The sequence below is a fragment of the Pezoporus flaviventris genome, unplaced genomic scaffold, assembly GCF_033815535.1.
Source record: "Pezoporus flaviventris isolate CSIRO_AGI_PZ_B2104156 unplaced genomic scaffold, CSIRO_AGI_Pfla_v1 ptg000037l, whole genome shotgun sequence".
NCBI lineage: Eukaryota > Metazoa > Chordata > Aves > Psittaciformes > Psittacidae > Pezoporus > Pezoporus flaviventris.
Genome location: NW_026892585.1, coordinates 23,493,182 through 23,512,883, shown reverse-complemented (window position 1 = coordinate 23,512,883; position 19,702 = coordinate 23,493,182). Strand labels below are relative to the sequence as shown.

At 41.7% G+C, this 19,702-nt stretch overlaps 1 protein-coding gene across 1 annotated transcript in view; it reads right to left on the bottom strand.

The window, feature by feature from the left end:
- Nucleotides 1–4,591: 4,591 nt before the first annotated feature.
- Nucleotides 4,592–19,702, bottom strand: part of TGFBR2 (transforming growth factor beta receptor 2) — a 56,560-nt gene continuing 41,449 nt past the window's right edge. The window contains exons 6-8 of the mRNA XM_061465007.1: nt 17,282–17,423; nt 9,525–9,652; nt 4,592–6,031 (exon numbers count right to left, since the gene is read on the bottom strand). Coding sequence (XP_061320991.1) covers nt 5,852–6,031; nt 9,525–9,652; nt 17,282–17,423 — 450 coding nt within the window. The 3' untranslated portion in view covers nt 4,592–5,851. The remainder of the gene's footprint in view (nt 6,032–9,524; nt 9,653–17,281; nt 17,424–19,702) is intronic.

Genomic DNA, 19,702 nt, shown 5'->3' with positions numbered 1-19,702 from the left:
ATGAAAACACTACGTGCAACTCACAATATTTATAATTTAATTTTAATTACTCCTGGAAGACAATTAAAGCAAGTATTTAAAAATGCAGTTATTACCATGAAGTATAGCAAAATAGAGTCACAAGAATATGCAAGATATTCATCAGAGCATTTAATTTCCTTTAGTAACTTTATTATTGCCGAGATGTGTGGTTCAAGCAAGAAATGTGTTGCTATGATGGTGACTCATTTGCTCTTTCGCATTCATGCAATCCAATTGCTAATGCATTGGCCACACGTATAGAAAAGGAGACGAAAAAAGATTAACAAACATCATCATTTGACCTACTGACCCTGTATTCAAAGATTAGTTCATGCATTTGTTCCTGAAATACATCTCCATCTCCTCTAGAAGCTAATATGCTTGATCTTGCACAGCGGGCAACTAGTGCAAAAATATAGAGCATCAGCCTAGCCAACCCACAAGGCAATCAAGACTCACCAAGGATTGTTAAGATGCTCATGGGAAAAATGAAAGGAAAAAATTTCTTTGTAAAAATCAATTGTATTTCTTGGTAGGGTTTTTAAACCAAATACTTTGTATCTTTAGCACTATGGTGAAGACATGTAAATAAGAGAACATCCAGCCTTTAAGCTAGTCTATGAGCACTCACCATATATGGATGGAGAAAGCACATTGTCCATGCGAAAGAGCTGCCTACTCTCTGTCGATGTAACAGATCAAATTGCTGAAGTCACACCTTTTGACCTCAGCAGTGTTACAGTGGGGTGAAAGGATGGTCTTAATGAGAGCCCATGAGGGCACAAGGAGAAGGCTTCATCTCATCAAGCTTCAGCTCCCTGACTGTTCGCTGCCAGTGTTCAGGCTCCCTCATGGCCCCCTGCACAGCCCTGCTTCCACCAGGGAGGGGCCTGCCCTGCCATAGGAGCCAATGTTAGGCCAACCTGCTGATGTGGTGATGATGATGAAGATGTGGTGAGACTCTGCTGCATCACTCCCTCACTTTCATTTTTTTCTGAGAATGTTCTGCATTGAAAAGCTAACCTTCTGCCAAAATGTTTTCCTCTAGAGCTAGTAAAACCAAATTAGACTCTTCCCCAAATCAGGAATCAATTTTGTTTGGTTGTGAGTCACGGATATAATAAACAATTTATATTTGAGCAAAGGCTGTGTTTAAGTATGGCTGAATCCTGTTTGGTTTACTGTGATTAACTTCAACAATCTATAAATGGATGAAGTAAATTAGTTTAAATACTTCCTCCTGTTTCCTATGACTTTGTTAAGATTAAGTTCTTAAAGCAACCATTCCAGAAATTATTTCAAGACAAGCAAATAAATGTTAACATTCCTACATTAAAATGAAATTGCCTTTTTTCCCCTCCCCTTATTTAATAAGGCTTACATGTCCTTTCCAGAAGTACTTAGACTAAACAACCTGCTGCTTGATGGGAAATACCCTTAATGCCTTAAAGTATAGGTCCATTTTGCTATGCCATTCAAAGCATTATAAGAAAAACTTCAGTCTAATCCTCTGCAAGTTGCTTCTGCACACTCCTCAGTGGTAAGGCTGAAGCGTGGGTGGTGTTGTCATGTTACAGAAATACTATTCTTGCTTCTCACATGGGGATTAGATGAGCAAAAGGGGTTGTAGCCAAAGCTCATGAGCAAATCTGTGTAAAAGTGTACAAGGCTTAACAGCCGGAAAATTAAAAGTCTTGTTATTTATATCCTGTTCCAAACCCTTTCAGCTAATTAAAATTATGGCCTACTTGCTTCTGCCTCCAGGAACACTCCAGGATAGTGTATGGAAAACAAATATATTGGCTGAAGAGAATTGGTACCCTGGCTTTAATTTCACTAAAAGAAACGTCACCTTTCCAGAATTAGGGCTGGATTTAAGTATCAGCAGTTATCATCTTTCACTTGCTAAGTGCCTCTTTTATGGATGGGCCACTCCTGAATGCACTGTCTGTGAACCCATGTGCTGCAAGTTACGATTCTCCTAGGTGGCAAATCCTGTGTAGCTGTTTTTCTTAGTGGTGTGAGCAGATGGGCTTTGTGTTTTCTTTTGCTGGATCCTTTCTCTGACAGTCTTTAGCTCAGTTTTGTTGGATCAAAGACAAAACACTGTTTTTGACATTCCAGGCATTCATATACCCTGTATGAAATGATTTGCTCTTTCAAAAAAATAGTGTTTTACTTTAAACGATTCATAGAAAATCATTGCAATGATGCACCGAAAAAGCCCAGAGTAGGCCTTGTATTTTCATCTCAATCTCTTGTCACTTCTGAGTCTAGGGAGGCAATGCTTATATGTTGCCACATGATGTGTCAGGAAAATTTGCCATCCGTTTTAGACCATTGCATGGTTTAGTAGTTCACCCAAAGATTGCCTTCTGCACTGCACAGCTGGAGCCTCCTTGCTGTGTACCATGTCAATGAAAGGCTGATTGACATGCTAATAAAGACCTGCTTACAGAAGGATGTTGAATACCATATTTAGGCTAAGAAAGATGGGCAAAATCGAAAGAAAAAATAATTGAAAGGATATAGTGTACTTTATTTCAAGGATATTCTGCACTTCAAGACTGAAAGGTCTGTGGAGTTTGTCTGATTCATTTTTTTAATACATTTTATATTTGGTTTTGCAACACTAGTTTGCTTTGTTATGCCAAAGGACTTAGACTTTAAGCCAGTGTAAACAGGATGTCAGGGCTTGAAGATCTTTGCCCCACGTGATCCCCATGTGGCCAGTGGTGGGGACTGGTGATGGTTGGCCAGTGCCACCAGGGCACCAGCAAATGCTGGGGCTGATCAGTGATGCTAGGTTTTCCTAGGGTCTGGGTGTCCCTGCCAGCCTCAGTTATCTGTGATTCTGCTCAACTCAGGAATGAAGATACCTGGGTGCTGGTTTTGGGGAATCCATATATAAAGGTTAAGGAGATACTCATTGCAGTCAAGCATAAACTCTGGTGGAGGTTTTGGCACCAAAATACAACCCCTAAAAAAAATGGTAATGCCTGGAGAGTCTCAGATGCTACATCATGTATTCCATGGGAGGGGTGTCACCTTAAAAAGGTGAAAGCTCTGAGTGGACAGCAGTAGCTGTAAGGCTACTTAAGGCATATTAATCATACACTTCTCAGTTACATAGATTTAGTGGGCTGTTTTCTGGTTCACTTTAATATCAGCAACAAAATGACTGAGGTTTAACTACAGCCTTATCATAGATGCATTCAGATTGGAAAAGATCTTTTTTTCAAGATCATGGAGTCTAACCATTAACCTAACACTGCCAAGTCCACCACTAAACGATGTCCTTAAGTGGCATGCCTACAGCGAGAACTGAGGAACCTAAAAGTATGAGCTCATAATCTGTGAATTCTCTTCTCCCTTCCGCTTTCGCCCGGAGACTTATGGAGGTTTTACAGCACAGGGGTTAATGGGCCAGCAAGTCTGGGTATCTGCTAGTGCTGTTCTGCTGAAGGGCAGGATGGAGGGTGGGGGAAGGAGTCATCAGCAAAAGACACATGGAAAGGCCAGTGGACACACTGATCATGACGTTCAGGCCTCTGGTGGGAAGGAACGGGCCTGAAACATTTTAGGAAGAGTCCTCTTCCTATTCTGGATGTTGCAGAGATGAAGGACAAACTGGAGTCTGTGTTATTTTATTTGCTCCAATAAACATTTGCTTTACACAAAACAAAACAGACCAAAAACCCCCAAACAGTTTACAAAGCAAGTTAAGTGCTTGAAACTTTCAATATACAAGAGTATATATTGTTCACATTCCTATTTCATACATAATGTACAGGTGAAATATTCCTTAAAAGAATAAAATTGTCCTTTACATGTAGTAGTACAAAAACCCCCATAAAATGTCAGTATTGTAAGGAACTACTGGACACCATGCCTTGACCTTCAGCATGGGTGAAGGAAGAGAAAGGCTGCAGTCCGGGCAGCCGAGGTGCATGGCTAGAGGGCAGTGGACCCCACTCCTGCAGCCCCTGCCTGCAGCTCTTGCCCCTGCCCACGCTTCACTATTTCTATGAGAAACATCCCCCCCTCTATAAAATTTGACATAATATCCTCTGAATTCCACTGTAGTTGTTGAGGTTTTGCCCTGCTCTGCTTAAATATTTCTGAGTAGTTTGGTTAAAATGAAAGGAAAATAAAAAAGCAGATACAAAACCATTTCAAATAAAATATTTGTCAACATAAACCTTAACTCCTATTTGAATAAGTATGATTCCTATCGACTTACACAGCAAAATCTTCTAGAGAAATATCACTGTTTGTCTTTGTGTTTAATAAATTACACCAGGTACATCTGTAGAGGGCTGGTTTGTGCTGGCTGAATTTCTGATTTCCAAGGCCTGCTTACATGCTGTAGGGAAGAATAATATGGAAAAATCATTGCAAAACTCCTGAAGACAAAACTATTAGCACTTATTAAACACACTGCTCTCATTTATATAGGCCAAATGTGATGTCAACTGCCTTAAACATTTTGAAGAACTGAAAGAATGCAAGCAGTGTCTGAAGGATGCTTTTGGAACGAATTGTCTTTCTTGGGTTTTTGGTTTGTTTCTCTTAACTGCTGAGTTGCCCTATATGCAAGCAGTGCTGACAGCAGGATATGCCATTAACCTAATGCCATGGAGCTTTCCCTCCCCTCCGAGGTCCTTCTGCAAAAATAAAAGGCACTGGCCATTTTCTTTACTTTTCTCTAGAAAACACAGAGGACACTCAGACTGTGGAGTGTCAAGCAATTAGACGTGATGTATAGGGAAAAAAAATGTTTGTTCTTACAGCAACACGATCAAGGTAAAAGGAATGGAAAAAAATAGTACTGCCGGCACTCAGAAAGCACAGTAAATATAAAACATCTGCTTGGATTGCTGGTCCTGTCTTGCTTTGTATGGTTTGGGGGTGGGGATGGGAGGAGGGAAAAACTCATCCTGCTGCTGTTTTGCAACCTGCTTGCAAGCAGCTTGAGTTCAAAGCAATAAACATGTAACATGAATGACCTCTGTATCAAAACAGATATCAAAACAGTTTTGGGAGGGACCAAAAATCCATGCACTCCCATTCTGGGACACTGAGGATGTCAGTGTTAAGGTGAGAGGGCAAAGGCATGCCTGAATTTCCAAGATGTGCTGCAGACTGGACCATGTAGCTAACAACTGCAAAGCCAAACTGGTCTGTCCTATGTGAGACTGCTCCTGCAACTGTGAACTGCAGGCCCGCAGCCAACTGGCTACTGACATGCTTTGAAAGCCATCTTCTTATCACATATTATTCCTATCTTTTTGGCAGAGCGCTTAGTGCACAATTGCTGGTGTTGTGCTATGCCAGTCTCCCCAGGCTCCGACCCTAAGCGGAGGGATCTCCAACACACCGGTAATTTCCTGGAAGCACATGTTTTTGCTTTAACTCTTTTTTTTTCAGAGCATGGCTGTTTACAGATATATAGATATATATATACATACACACATTTTATATATATATGTATATATATATATAAAAATAGCATTTTCATAGTTATATACAGGCATTAATAAAGTGCATAATGTTATTAGTTATTTTCAAATCCCATTTCCTGAGGAAGTGCTAACATATATAGCTCCTCCTATGACATGATGCCAGCAGCCAGTACTAGGGTATGACACCTACTCCTGGCTTTTAATTCCCGTGAATACACCTCCCTGTCCAGAGCCAGAGCCTACAGGGAGTAGTGACAGCCTCAGTCCTCCAGGAAGTAAGTCAAGTCAGCGATTGAGACTTCTTCCTTTGCCAAGGTGAATGCATCTAGGAATGATTTCCCTGTTTTGGAGCCCTCGGGTGCACGCTACTTGGCAGTGGTCATGGAGCCATCTTCAGGGATCTTCTCCTCTGAACAGCTTCTTCCTGAGAGCTTGTCATGATGCTTGAACTCACTGAAGCGTTCCGCAACACACTGTGCCGTTAGCCGGGCCTCGGGGTCGTGGTCCCAGCACTCAATAAGAGTTTCACACACCATCTGTATGCCCTGCAGAGAGCACAGAGAGAGCAGTCATGATAGGGCCAGGTACTGCCAAAGCCCATGTGTGTTAGTTGTGTTAGTGTCCTCTGAAGTTCAGGGCATTATACATGTGTGTCCTGGAAGTATTCTATGGGCTCTGCTGCTACATACATGTGGGCATGCTTTTCTTGTTTGTGGGTTTTTTTTTTTTCAAAGAAACCCTACTACAGTATTTTCAGCACTTTAGTTGGTACTAAATGTATTTTCTGATAATTTATAACAAAGAACAATGATGCTTTGGACTGGTGCTATAGAATCAAGTAGTTTCGGGTTTTTTTTAATAAATATGATCAGAATTCTTGGATAACGTGACTTCCCACTTAACCCATGCCTTTGTGTATGTGAATTCTGTTTGAGTTTTTCAAAAGAAATTCTGCTCGTCAGCAATATCGAGCCCTACATAATCCCTTTATTAATTTCTTGCAGACTAACTAAATCTATGTGCAAATATGGGCCACAGTTCCACAAACACTTAAACACGTCACTCACAGATGTAACTATTTAACCTTCATTTCAATACTGATGCATGTGTTTACAGGAGCAAAACACAGTTGCATCTCTGTAATGCATTTTATAAACATGAGGTATTTGCCAGGAAATTGTGTGCTTTGCTTTATGACACTAAAAGCTCATTAAGTAGGACTTATCTAAAACTTCCCATTTAAAAAAAATAACATTCCAGAAGACTGCATTAATTGCATAATTTACCTAATTGGTGATGTTGACTGATGTCAATGTTAATAGCAGAACATTATTGTCTGTGTACAAATAACATTAGTTTTCTGCTGACATTGAAATTACAAGCAGTAAATTAAATTAAATATTAAACATTAACTTGAAATCAGCAGTGCAACAAATCTCATTAAAGGAGGGGGTGGGAGAAAGGGAAATTGTAATATGTAAATCCGTTCCAGAATTTCGTCACAATGAACAATGAGTTCATTACAAAAACACGACTGCAGAAGAAGGAAATGAATATGGAAGAGCCATTACAGTAAGGTCAACTTCTATGGAGCTTAAAGCAGATCCTGAGCTGCTGCAAACTGTCACAGCCCTGTGGAAGCCAATGCATCACTGCATTTTAGACAGCACAATGTGAAACCCTGAAGGGATTTAGATGAAGGGTATTAAATCCACTTTCATTAAATGTCTTGTGAGTGTGTTATCAAGCATCTATTTCCTGCCTTAGACTTTTAGCTGAACCCTGTTGGAGCCAGCTCTGCCCATCCTGGTGACACACAAGCGGAGATACGTGGTCCTCCCAGTTGGTGGGTGCCCTGTACTGGAGGCAGAGTGAGGTCTGGGTTTTACACAGGGAAGAAATCTGAAGTCGAAGGCAGGACACTTAGGTCCCAATCTGCAATCATTTTGTTTGCTATGTAAACCCAAAGGCGATGAAGTTTAGCTCTACTCCCATACCTCGAGCACACACTCAGGCTTGCTGCTATGAGAGCAGCCGTGGTGCCTGAGCACCATGGGGATCCTGAGCCCAGTGCTTCCCTACGCAGGCACTCTGGGCATGCTGACACACCTACACCTTCTGCTACAACTGGCTGTGTGTAAAATGAGCTCCTGGACACTTCTCTGCAAGGCCTAACCAGTGGTACTGCCCACTTTTACTGCCATGTAATGCAGTGGTACACTGCAGTGGGGCTCTGGCCTGAATGCAGACAACTCTCTGGGCCACCTAAGCTGCTCCAGGCCTGCTTTAGGTGCCAATGACATGTGCTTTTAGGGGCCTTCATCACCTTCTACTACATTCAGGTCATCTGGCTCTTCAAATGCAGAAAAGAAATATTTGCTGACCTTTGCATTAGTATATGCAGTATCTTTCATATCCAGCAAAAGACTGGTACTAAGCTAGATTTTTTTTTGCTCTTGAGAAAACTCTGATTATCCTCAGGTTTGCTGTCCAGAGATCTTCCTATAGATCTTCTGTTTTCCTAAGCAGTTATCTACCCTTCTTTTCTTTAATTTTTCTCATGTGAGACCATGTCTTTTGAATATCCTGAGAAATGTTCTCATACTGTTCCTAATTTTAAACATTTTCTATTATTTTATTTTATTTTTCTCTCAAATGAATAGGCTCAGGATTCTTTTCTGCTTTGCTAATTGGGCTCTTCTAAACTACCACATATGTATTACTAGTTTAGACTTCATTTTTCCTCTGTGGAAAACAAACAACTGCAGTCAACTCATGTTTCATTTTACTAGCTCATCAAGAATTTTTATAAAACTTCTGCAACTAGTTCTTTTCTATCAAGATGAGCACTTTTATAACCTCTCCTTCCCAGCTCAACTTGTTAGAAGATAGTTGGCTCCTAATAAGACCTATGGCTCCTAAAAACATAAAGAGATTTTTAGTGCTGCTAATACCAGATATCCACCTGTCCCTCAAAATACAGCTTTCCTCCCCAGTTAAAAGACACTCATCAATAACCCTACTTATCACAGATGACTACATAAGGAGGAAGTCCCTGTGGTCCAGGAAGGGGGTACACGCTGCTATAATCATCAGGTGGCAGATGCACTGTTCTTGTTTGGAAAGATGATTGATTTTGGCCACTCACTTGCCTTCCTTAAGTAGGTGTTAGACTATGATTTTAACATCTTAACTGAATGAAAAAGGGGGTGTTGCATTGCTTCTGATGGAAATACTATCTGATCTTGTCTGCCTGGGCTTTTATAAATGTTCACAATGTCTTCTGCCTGTAAAGACCACTCAACATATTTCATTGAAAAGTGGGACAACAAAGCCTTGCTTCTTCTCTGATACAATTCGCATTTTATCTCTGCTGATAAAACAGCTCATAGCAAAGGTGAAAAAATGCATGCCTTCGGCATGCTTCCATTCAGTTTCATCTACTGAGAAATCTACTATCACCTAGGAAGTGCAACCACGGTGTCAATGAATGGGGAAAAGCTGGCAGAGTGCTTCATGACTTAGAAGGGAAACAGACTGCTAATGTGCAACCTGAATAAAACCAGACTGCCTTGCTGAAGACTCATTTCCTATTTTCTTAAACTTGTCAACTGCTGGGATACAACTATGACTGGTCTCCATGATAAAGTACTGAGATTTGTTTTCTCTGCTGAAGGGGCCCGTGTGTAAAGTTGTTCTTTTTGACCTTTCAGAGCCTACACACAGTGTGCTTTAAGGCCCTAATTACTTTGTGGTTGTCTGGATGATTGTCAGATCTCAGGTTTTCAATCTTTTTGTTTTGATCCCTTTTAGATTGCACTGGTGGGCAGCAGAAATCCTAGAGCTTGGGGGTAGGTGTGATGCAAAGCACTGTGGTGTCTTAACCACTGCCGCACCAGTGTCACCATGTGACAGAGCTGTAATCTGTGCAAAAGACATGTCCAGCCTGCTGAGCAGGGCACTGAACTAAGGCTCAGATTTCAGGAAGCAGTCAAATGTACAGTGCAGCTCCCAGCTGCTCACATGTGGTGTTCTTACCTGATGGTGAAGCCAGGAGCTGGGGATCTCTGGTCGCCCTCTGTCTCTTAGGACACTGTCCTTCATGCTTTCCACGCAGGGGTGTTCTCGCACTTTAGAGCCGAATGGGGGCTCATACTCTTTCACTTCTGCCAAGAAAATAAGCAAACACAAGGGTATTCAACTATGCTGCATTGGTGCCAAGTGTGAAGGGAGCTGGCTGCTCTCTGGAGGAGTAAGAGCTACTGATTAGCCACTCAAGTGCCACTGTTCTGCTTGACCAGCTCCAAACAAAGCAAAGCCAGTTGGCATTTTCAAAAATGTTTCATATGTGTTTCTCCCACATGTCCCCTCCCTGCCCTTTTCTTTCCTAAACAATTTTCATTCAAACCCTTTAGTATATAATCATATTAGCAACAGTTAGAGCAGCAGAATAACCTATAATGATTTGCAAGACTTTCAATCTGTGCTGAGGCAAAACACACAGGAGCTTCAAGGTGAGTTCTGCTTGAGCCAGGCTTGCAAGAATCAGCTGCCCTTAGGTCCCCTGGTGTTCACACTTACCAGGTGAAATATAAACTGAAATCTATTTAGGTCATGATAGATGTTAATGTGCCAGATTGCTAGGATGAAATAGTTGCTTGAAAAGGACAAAGATACAACAAAGAGCAGTGCTGGAAGCTGCCATGCTGCCCTTGTTTATTAGTGAGCTGTGTTCATTTATAGAAAGTAGTAGTCTGCTCTTATTTTAGGCCTCTTTCCCAAAATGGATCAGTTTTGGCCCATGATGTAGGGGCACAGCTTCCTGAAGGGGCTGCTGCCACTCTAGTTTTTGTTTGCATGTTGCATATTTTCACTTTTCTTTGGAGAGAGAAAGGAAGAAGCTGACATATGGGACCTTTGGAGAAAACTCAAGAAATCTCTGAGAGTGGAAATATTATAGCAGATGCTGACACAGTGTAGAAAATGCTGTGGTTTCTTTGGGAACAGATAGAGACTCTACTCACAGGCCTAATGACTTTCTAGTACCAGATAAAGATTTATGAAGCTGGCTTGCTCTACTGCCTCCTATTTCTTTCTAGGAATTAATTGAGGGCAAGAAAAACTGAAGTGTAATCTACAAGGCAGTCTGGGGAATACATGTGAGCGCCCAGAAAATGTGTGAAGAGAGATGAATGAGATGGGAGACACAGTACTGTTATGTAATGTTCCAACCAAACTTCAAATGCAGTGTCCAAAGCTGCTCACTACTCTCAAGGGGCATTTTACGGTAAAAAAAAAGCTCTGAGAAGGGTGATAATACTGATTAAAGGCCCATAAAATATGGAAAGAAACTCTAAAGCTTGTCTTTGTTTACTTCAGAGGGAAAGGAACGGTAAGGTGTCATATGATAAAGTAACGAAAATAACTAATGATCAAGATGACATAGGTCAGATAAAAAACAGATGAAATGATATTATGATAAAAAACCAAAATGATATGATAAAAAAAAGATAAAAAAAAAGATAAAAAAAACCAAGATGATATGATATCATGATAAAAACAAGATAGTATGGAACATAACTAAAAGGTGGACTTTTCTCTAAAATCTTAGAGTTAGGCTATAGCTCCGATTTCTGTGCGATGGCCATGGGATGAAGACTTTATCAGGCTACAGAAAAAGAATTTCTAATGCTTAAAAATAATAGCCAAGTTACTATAACAAACATTTTGGAAAGCACACACACTCAGTGTTTAGAGATCCAGCTGCAAACAACTGTGTGCAGTGCAACAGATCACCTCACAGATGCCTCCTGCAGAGCTCTCCTTCCTTCTCCTGAACCATCTGGTGCTGGCCACTGTCCACACAATGCTCCAGAGAGGGGCTATAATCCCAAAACACAACTCCTATCTTCTCATACGTAAACCACTTTCTTTCAGTCTCAAGGGTCAAAGTCTGCTTTGCTTTCTTCTCTCTAGAAGAAGGCATACCATTTTCACCCACATTAATTTCAGTTAAAGATTACTCAGCCAAAGTAAATTTACAAGACTTTAGCCCTAGAAGTTAATTGGGAAGTTGCCATCTTGCTGGTCAGACCTGGATTACTATGCAGTGGATGCACAAAGATTACAAAGCAGATGCCTTTCACAGCTAACCAAAATATTAATGTTCCCTGGAAAAAATTAAATAGCATGACCTAGATGTCCATTTCCTACATCTTCATCAGCCATGGTTTGATTGGGGTAGTGGTCATGGACAGCAGCCAAAGCTCTGAGATCTTGCAGTATGTGGAATCAGAGGAATCACAATACCCAACAGAGGGATGCTGTTGCTGTACTACTGACCTGTTCCTCTTGCTGAGGTTAATTCAAAGGCCATTCAGGTTTATGAGATGGTTCAAAAATTGATGTCTGTATTACGTTTTCCCTGTTTGAGAAATTCTTTCTGTGATACAAGCGTTCCTCTTCCAAATGTAAAGACTGAACAGTTTGTTTGCTTGTTTGTTGTTCTTTTATGGTAAAGAAAGAGAAATCGAGGCCAGATGCTAATTTGCTGTAATGACTCTGTAGTAATAGTCATGCCTTCCCTCAGTTTGAAAAGCATGCAGGATCTCCTTCCTTCTCTTTCATTTACAAAGAAAAGCCCACTGAATCCTCTTGCAGTAAATCATCCTGATGCTGTGGAATCTCAGGTGTCAGACACATTTTGCAGTAACAGCTGGGGTTATTCATGGATCATGTTGATGTGCTACAGCAGACATAGCAAATGTCAGTTTGAGGCAGGTTAAGATGTTTGTGCCTAGCTGCTTGTGCATGGCTGTATATAGACACTGAATCTATTTTTCATGCCTTATATGTTTCTTTTGATTGTTTTTACACCAGTCAGGCACTAAAAATGACAACTGGCTGAAGTACGATGAATACCTCAGGCACCATGAAATACAGCACCTTTAGTGTTCAGTAATGGCAGCGTTCTTTCAACTTTAACCTCCAGCATTTAAGTTATGGTTGTGAGCTATCTTGCACTAATAATTGCTGTATCTCTGGTGTCCTTTGACACTGGCCTGGCCAGAGCTCCCAGAAAGGCTGGGATTGGATTTTTAGCCCCTAAGAGAGACATTACTGAAGATCTATTTGTTGTGCCTGTTGAATGCTTTGAAAAATTTGGCTGTGGGTTTCTCATGAAAAATATGCCTTGCTCATGCGTTCTTTTTCTACTCTAAGCTCTTTGCAGTGAAATTCTCTTCCTTTGGGTCAGAACAGCATACCCACAAACCCTGTTGACACTCCCTCATATGATCTCTCTTGTTGATTTCTGCGGGACAGCTTCTCAGGATGGAAGAGGGAGGCTCACTTGTAGAATTAAAGCAGGAGTGAGGTGAAAGGCAACCAGCAAAAATCAGCTGTGAAGCACAGTCCACAGCAGTGGGCTGTGGTTTGAGAATTTTTAGATCCTTTTGAAATACCCCTCCATTTAGAGTTTACAAGGGGAGAGCCACATAAAGGATAAATCAATCAATAGTAGAGCTACTGTGACGGCTCATGCACACACCTCTGTGTGTGGGCAGATTGTGTCTTTCTTCATGCCAGAGGAATCTGGACAGTGGATCTGTTTAGCTGTTGCACAAAGGGATAATAATGAATAAAGCAGAGGCTTGAAAGCCACTTCATGGCCATGTTTAAGGAGCTGTTCAAATGCTTACTTCACATTTTTCCTAGGTTTCCCTGTTTGTCCTTCATAGAATCATAGAAATGTTAAGGTTGGAAAGGACCTTAAGATCATCTAGTTCCAATCCCCCCTGCCATGGGCAGGGATGCTTCAGAGTACAGATGCTAGCTGGGAACGGTGAGGGTGTGTTGGAATGGGTGAACTCACTGTGCATCTTCCCTTGCACAAATATCTTTTAACTGACTTCATATCTGATGATCAAAGACACAGCCACTCTTTCAAAGGTTTGGGAGTGCATGAGCTCTACCTTCAGTGTATGGTCACAAGCTGCTTAGTATGTGCTGGATCCTGAGGTGGGAAAGTAGAGGAACATAGAAGACATCAGTGTAGTGCTACCTTGGGCTTCTTGAAGCATGGCACTTGCTACCTTACATGTAGTACTGCGGTGACACTTTGAGAATTTCTAGGGCATGAATTCCTGTTATGGGGTGATGCTGCACTCTCTGGATGTACCAGCTCGGGGTTATATGTCATCACAAGCCAGCGCAGCACACACATGCCTTAATTGGGCACCGCTCCACAGAAGAAAAGGTTTAAATCACGCTGCAGCTGCAGCCACCTCAGGGCCCAGTGTGCAGGAACAGCCCCAGGCTGTACAGGCTATCAAAACACTCCCTGCCACCAAAACTGTCACCACTCCATGTCAATATGATGAAAGCTGAGCATCTCATGAAGTGCAGAATGCACAAATAGCTGCCACCCTAACAGTCCCGGTCCCCTCCCCCCCCAAACAGTTCCGATACAAAACAGATGCTTTTCTTTTCTTTCTAGGAGGCTGTCAGAGAAATTACACTTGCCTCAGTTGCTAAAGCCGTGTTGCTCTGAAAGCTAGTGGTTGAGATGGAAATTATATTTCTTGCAACGTGCAGCATCTGGTACACAGCTGTTGTGCTGAATGAAATACCAAGTTAACAGCAGCATGGAGCAGTTCAAGTTCTCCCTAAAGTAGTATTACTGAGTTTCTAACTATGCTTCCTAAATTACACTCCAGTGAAAAATCAGTCAAACTTGATCTTTGCCTCTGTCTCCCTTTCCCTTGTGCCCCATTTCTGCTTCTCCATATTTAGCACAACAAAGTAACAATGAACAGCATGGCCTTTCTCAAAAGCCGATCCCCACCTGCTTATTTACTACAGCAGCTTCACAGTATAGATTATGCTGCTGGGTATTTTTGTTTAAACGTCTGCTGACTGAAAAGGCCTGGCACAGCATGGAGACTGTGTTTGACAAAGCTGCTGTACTGAAAGGACCTGCCTCCATTACCTCCCACACTCACCAAACACCTGCACACTGACAAACAAATCCTGAGAACTCCCTTTGTGAAAGAAGTCAGTGACTGTATCTTTATGTGGCTGAATAGCAATTAGCCCCCCTGCCCCATGCTTTCCTCCCTAATGAAAGTTTTTAATGCCCCTGCCTTGGCTTAGGCTGCCACTCCTGCCCTCTTAAAAAGTCATGGGCTTTCTCTAGCAAGACTGAGCTGACACCATGGTAAAGCCTGCCCTGCAAAGACGGTGCCTACATTTTTAGTCTCCTTTGGAAAGGGTGGCTGCAGTCCGGTCAGCCTGCTCCAGCTTATATATGAAGCCATTTGTCTCAGTGCCTAAACAGTTTAGGAAGAAAAGAGGGGCTTGCATGAGCAGAGGCAGCTCCTCGGGAAAGCTGTGAGGAGAGGAGGGAGTCTCATGAGTGACAGATGGAGAGGGAAAGCAGAGGGGGAGCTGTAGTCATGAATCATTGTAAGGGTATTTCACCAGCTGGTTGCAAAGATAGCCAAGCTGCATGAACCAGGGGAAAATGAGAGATACTGTGCAGTGCTGCTGAGTCTCACTACCAGTCACAAGGGAGCTACATCCAGTATTTAACTGCTCTGGATGGAGACACTAAGACAGGTTCCATCCCCTAAGATTGGCCCAAGTACTCTCATGGTTTTGCTGGAGACTTCACCCCTGGAAAGATAACCGAAACAGAGAAATGAAATTCAAGAAATGTGTTTCTGGCAATGAGGATGACTGAGGGACAAAACGAACAGGGAAAATCAGGATGTAAGCAGGCATTAAGCTTCACCTTGAAAACAAAGGGGATGGTGCGCCAGATAAATCTTTCTTTTTCCTGAAATGACTTCAACTCTTCTTAAGGTTATAATGGGTCAGTCTCCTCTAGCTAAACACGCTGATGATTTTCTTTCCTTATGAAACTGCCTTTATATCCTCCTTTAGGCAGTTGCCTTCTGAGAACAGCAGCAATAAGGTTTGCTTTTGTCACAATCTCCATTTCACCATACTCAGCAAATATGAACAGGAAGGGACTCAGGCATCAGCAAAGATGAAAGACTCCACAGCAAACAGCTCATATTTATATTAATAAGGTGAGTTCCTAAATGCAAGAAACAGAAAGAGCTCAAGAGACAGGCAAAGATTCTTTTTCTCAGGTTTTAAATCTCCTCAGCCACATTTACAAAGTGCTAATGAAAGGCTAAGCCAATGCACTCAGAAACAGGCATGACCATGACCGTTAAATGTGGATAGGTTTGCCTTGGAATATGCCAGACTGAGGTTCAGTTCCTGAAGCACCAAATGTTTTTTCCCTGAAATGTTTGAACAGAAAAGAATTTTTTTTCATGCTTTCATGCTAGCACTAGATTTCTGCATACATACTCGCTTTGTAGCTTTCCCAGCAGAGTGCAAACAGGGGCAAACCTGTTGCCCACAATCCAGCCCACACAGCAAGACCAAATGCTGGTCAGGCACAGGAGGAATCTGAGGTGGAAGCATTCCTCTCCTCCTGCACACAGGCACTGTGATGCAGCCACACAGCCACTGTGCAGAGTGGCTGTAGAGACCTCCATGGACACCCTTGCAGTATCCCACAGATGTTAGTAGAGAAACAAGAAGCAGCTAGGCGCATCTTCCCATGGGACACTGGTTTTGCCCCTGTACTAGCCTAGTGCTCTAGCCTGCAAGATTGCCCTGGCTCTGTGGCAGCCCTTCAAGAGGGAACCATTCCAGGTCTGATGAAAATGGAGCCTCTATTTTTGGAAGAAGGGTAACAAATCAAATCATGGTTGCATATCTACTATAATACCCACATTAGTGTTACCTTTTACAGCCCCACTCCTTAGACTGCCTGTAAAAGCCCTGGATTGTGCAGCAGGTTTTTTAGGATGAATGTTAGAGAATTCCAGCAGACTGAAGACTTTTATATGCAATTTTAGCCTCATTAGTCCCTGAAGTAAGGTCAAAATCTTCAAACATGGCAATATGTAACGCAGAGAGCTCAACAGCAACTTTTCTGATTTCTAGCACATACCAGTGCTGCACACTGGGAATCCTGGGGGAGCTTTAGGTGAAACAGAAATGGGGACTTTGTTTCAGTAATCAAACTCTGAATATGAACAAGCATAGCAGCTTTTCCTGGAGCTATTCTGATAGTCAGTTCCAATAATTTTTATTTTGTTACTGAATTTTATACAGCAAACTTCCCTTGATTTCTCATAATGATGATCTGTTGCAACATAACAAAACATGACGAATAGCAGCTGGGGATTTTCAGAAAGCAAGAAGGCCTTTGTATCACTATGATGGCTTTTACTGAAATGATCAGCTAGTGAATGTGACACTTAACTGGCCCTCATTAGGCTTCAGAATTAGCATTTCATGAAAGTAAATGGGAGGCAATTATCACTTCTTGGTCTTAATATTTCAAATTGTCTTATGTTTCCAATCATTTTGGGTGAAGTCAACCAGACTGAGTCAATCCATGGGTACTTAAGATGTTATAGGAAAAAACCCAGACATTAATAATCTTTAAAACTGGTCTACCTAACCAGTAGGATTGATTTATCCTTACAGCAATCAAAGACCCATTTTCTCATGCACTCAGGTGCTTGCCCTTCAATCTTGCTTATGCACACGTGTGTCTTGCTGCCAAAGGCCTGTTAATTTATAGCATCTAGATACACTAAAAAACCTGGTGAGAGTTAAAAAGAATTGTCTCCTCCCCAGACAACTACAAGAGCATGTCTGTCTAAACATACTTTTAGAGAGAAAAAGAAAATGATGACACTTACCTCCAACACCGTTACAGCGAGATGTCATTTCCCAGAGGACCAAAGCCATGGAGTACACATCTGTTTGTTTAAAGGACTCCACATTCTCCAGGTTCATCCTGGACTCTAGAACCTCAGGGGCCATGTACCTCGCTGTGCCAACCTACAGTAGAGGAGATCAGGGAGAGCTCAGGAGTTGAAATTGTAAATCATAGTTTGGATTCTGCTGTGATTTAACTTCAGCTTTCACAGAAACGGTGCCATTTGACATGTATCCAAAAATTCTGGCCATACTTGGCACAGGCCGTATTTTCTGCTGCCAGGGGAATCTGGCAATGTCCTGACTACTAACTTACTTGCACCTCTGTCTTGGTAAAGATAAAAATACCAAAAAAGCCCTTTTTAGTTCCTTAAGCAAATAATTTTGACACTGACAAACTCACTCACTCTTTGGATGTTCGCAGATACACCCCTTTGGGCCTGAAGCAATTGCTGCTGACTGTCTTACTGATGAGCAAAAAACACATTGTACTCCTTTGTGCTGCATATTACAGTGTTAGCTGTTTCTTTTCATGGTAGGCTTAAAAGGAAAGTGGTAAATGCAGGCCTGGCAGAAGAAAGCAAATACACAAATACTGAATGCAGAAGCACACATTTGAATTAAACCCAAAGATCAGCCCCTTTGTTTGAAAAGCTGTTCTCATAAACTTTATTCATACTGAGGAGTTTTCAGCAATGATTTTAGCTGCTTTGTTGAGATCTAGAGTATGACCTTGCATTACAGAAGACAAAGTTTAAATGTCTGTTTTTATCACAAGAAAGGATTTAGGGAAGCATTTTTGGATCACTCAACAGTTGCTCTGAAATGACAAAGTCTTCACAGGGAAGGTGTCTGGTTAATTGCAGAGATGAACAAGCACAAGTGGATGGTGAAGTAAGACCTGTGATTTATATGAGCTATTTGCACTACACCTTGCCCAGTGGCAAGTAGAACTGCAAGAGATCATTCCAGTTACTGGGTCTGCAACCGCAAGAAGCCATGCAGTAAAGGTACATTTCTGAGAGATCTACAACATCCATTTTACAAGCTTTTGTACACGTCTTATCACCCCAGGCTCAGGGCAAATGGGGAAGTTTGCACAAAAAGTGCAATGTACCATAAGAAGGCAACAGGAGAGACGAACAACATGGGTTTGTCACAGGATTCTGCAACAGCAGAGAATTTCTGTCAAAAATATGCAAATGGTAGTAGGATCAAAACCTTTGTAAAGAGAGGACAGAAAGAAACCTGTGTGATAAGTCCCAAAGTTAAATTCCCTACTAAGTGGTCTCTCTGATGAATTTAAAGCCAAGCATGTGAGCAACAGCCTTACACTGAATGGGTAGCTGGGACAATCATGTCTCAGCATCACTGAGGTGATCAGCATCTCCCTCCTCTACAGAACACGAATGTACGGAAACCAGCAGATGTCGTTCCTACCCCCTGTTTATTCCCCAACACATAACTTCTTCCCCAAGCAGATCTCATCCAAAGTTTAAGAAGGATTACCTGTACATAGACCACAGTCTCATAGCTTCAATCCCTGCTGATTTTAGCAAGAATTAATGGGTCCTAAATACAGCTTCATAACATTGTCACAAAGTGCTGTTCTGATCTGACATTTCACACCCTCTTTGCAGCAGAAACAATGATTCTGTAGCTTTGCTGAACAATGAAGGATGAAGCCCTGTAACTGAACAGTACAATGGGAAATGCAGAGAGAAAATTACTTGAGGAATGCTATCAAGTCAATCCTATTTCCATCCTTAGGATTTATCATTCCACTCTGCATATGTCCTTTTATCTGCATTTAGATTATCAAGTCTTTGGGTCACAGATATTTTTCCTGTATTTTGAGGAAAGGTGACCCCTGAGTCCCAAAGGCATTTTAGGTACCTAAACTCTGGTACATCCCTCTAGAGTCTGGATATTCTTTCTCTTTGCAAATACCAGTCTGCTTTCAGTTCTTGTTTCTCCAAAGCTTTTAGTGAGGGTCCATCTTCCTTCCTGCAGTGACTTTTGAATCTTTTTTACAGGAGATCTTACACTTCTTCTAAGATTCAGATGTTTGCAAACATTAACCATCATGGATGGCCAAACTGAAAAGACTGCAAAGGTTCTAATGGGGGAAAAGATGGGTTCCAGCCAGTCACTAAGGGCACTAGTATTGTATAGTCAATAATGGCTATATTTGCATGATATGGAAGGTACTTGAATAGATCAGAAAGAAGATGGCTTTGTAACCCCAACAACTTGCCTTACTCAGACTGACTAGAAAAAATGGTAAAATACACTCTTTTATTTATTTCATAGGAAGCTAAACATTTTCTTGAATTAAAAATGGGTCAGCTCCACTATATACTTTAAAAAGTTGGACCTACTGGTGGGAAGGGTTTGAGTCA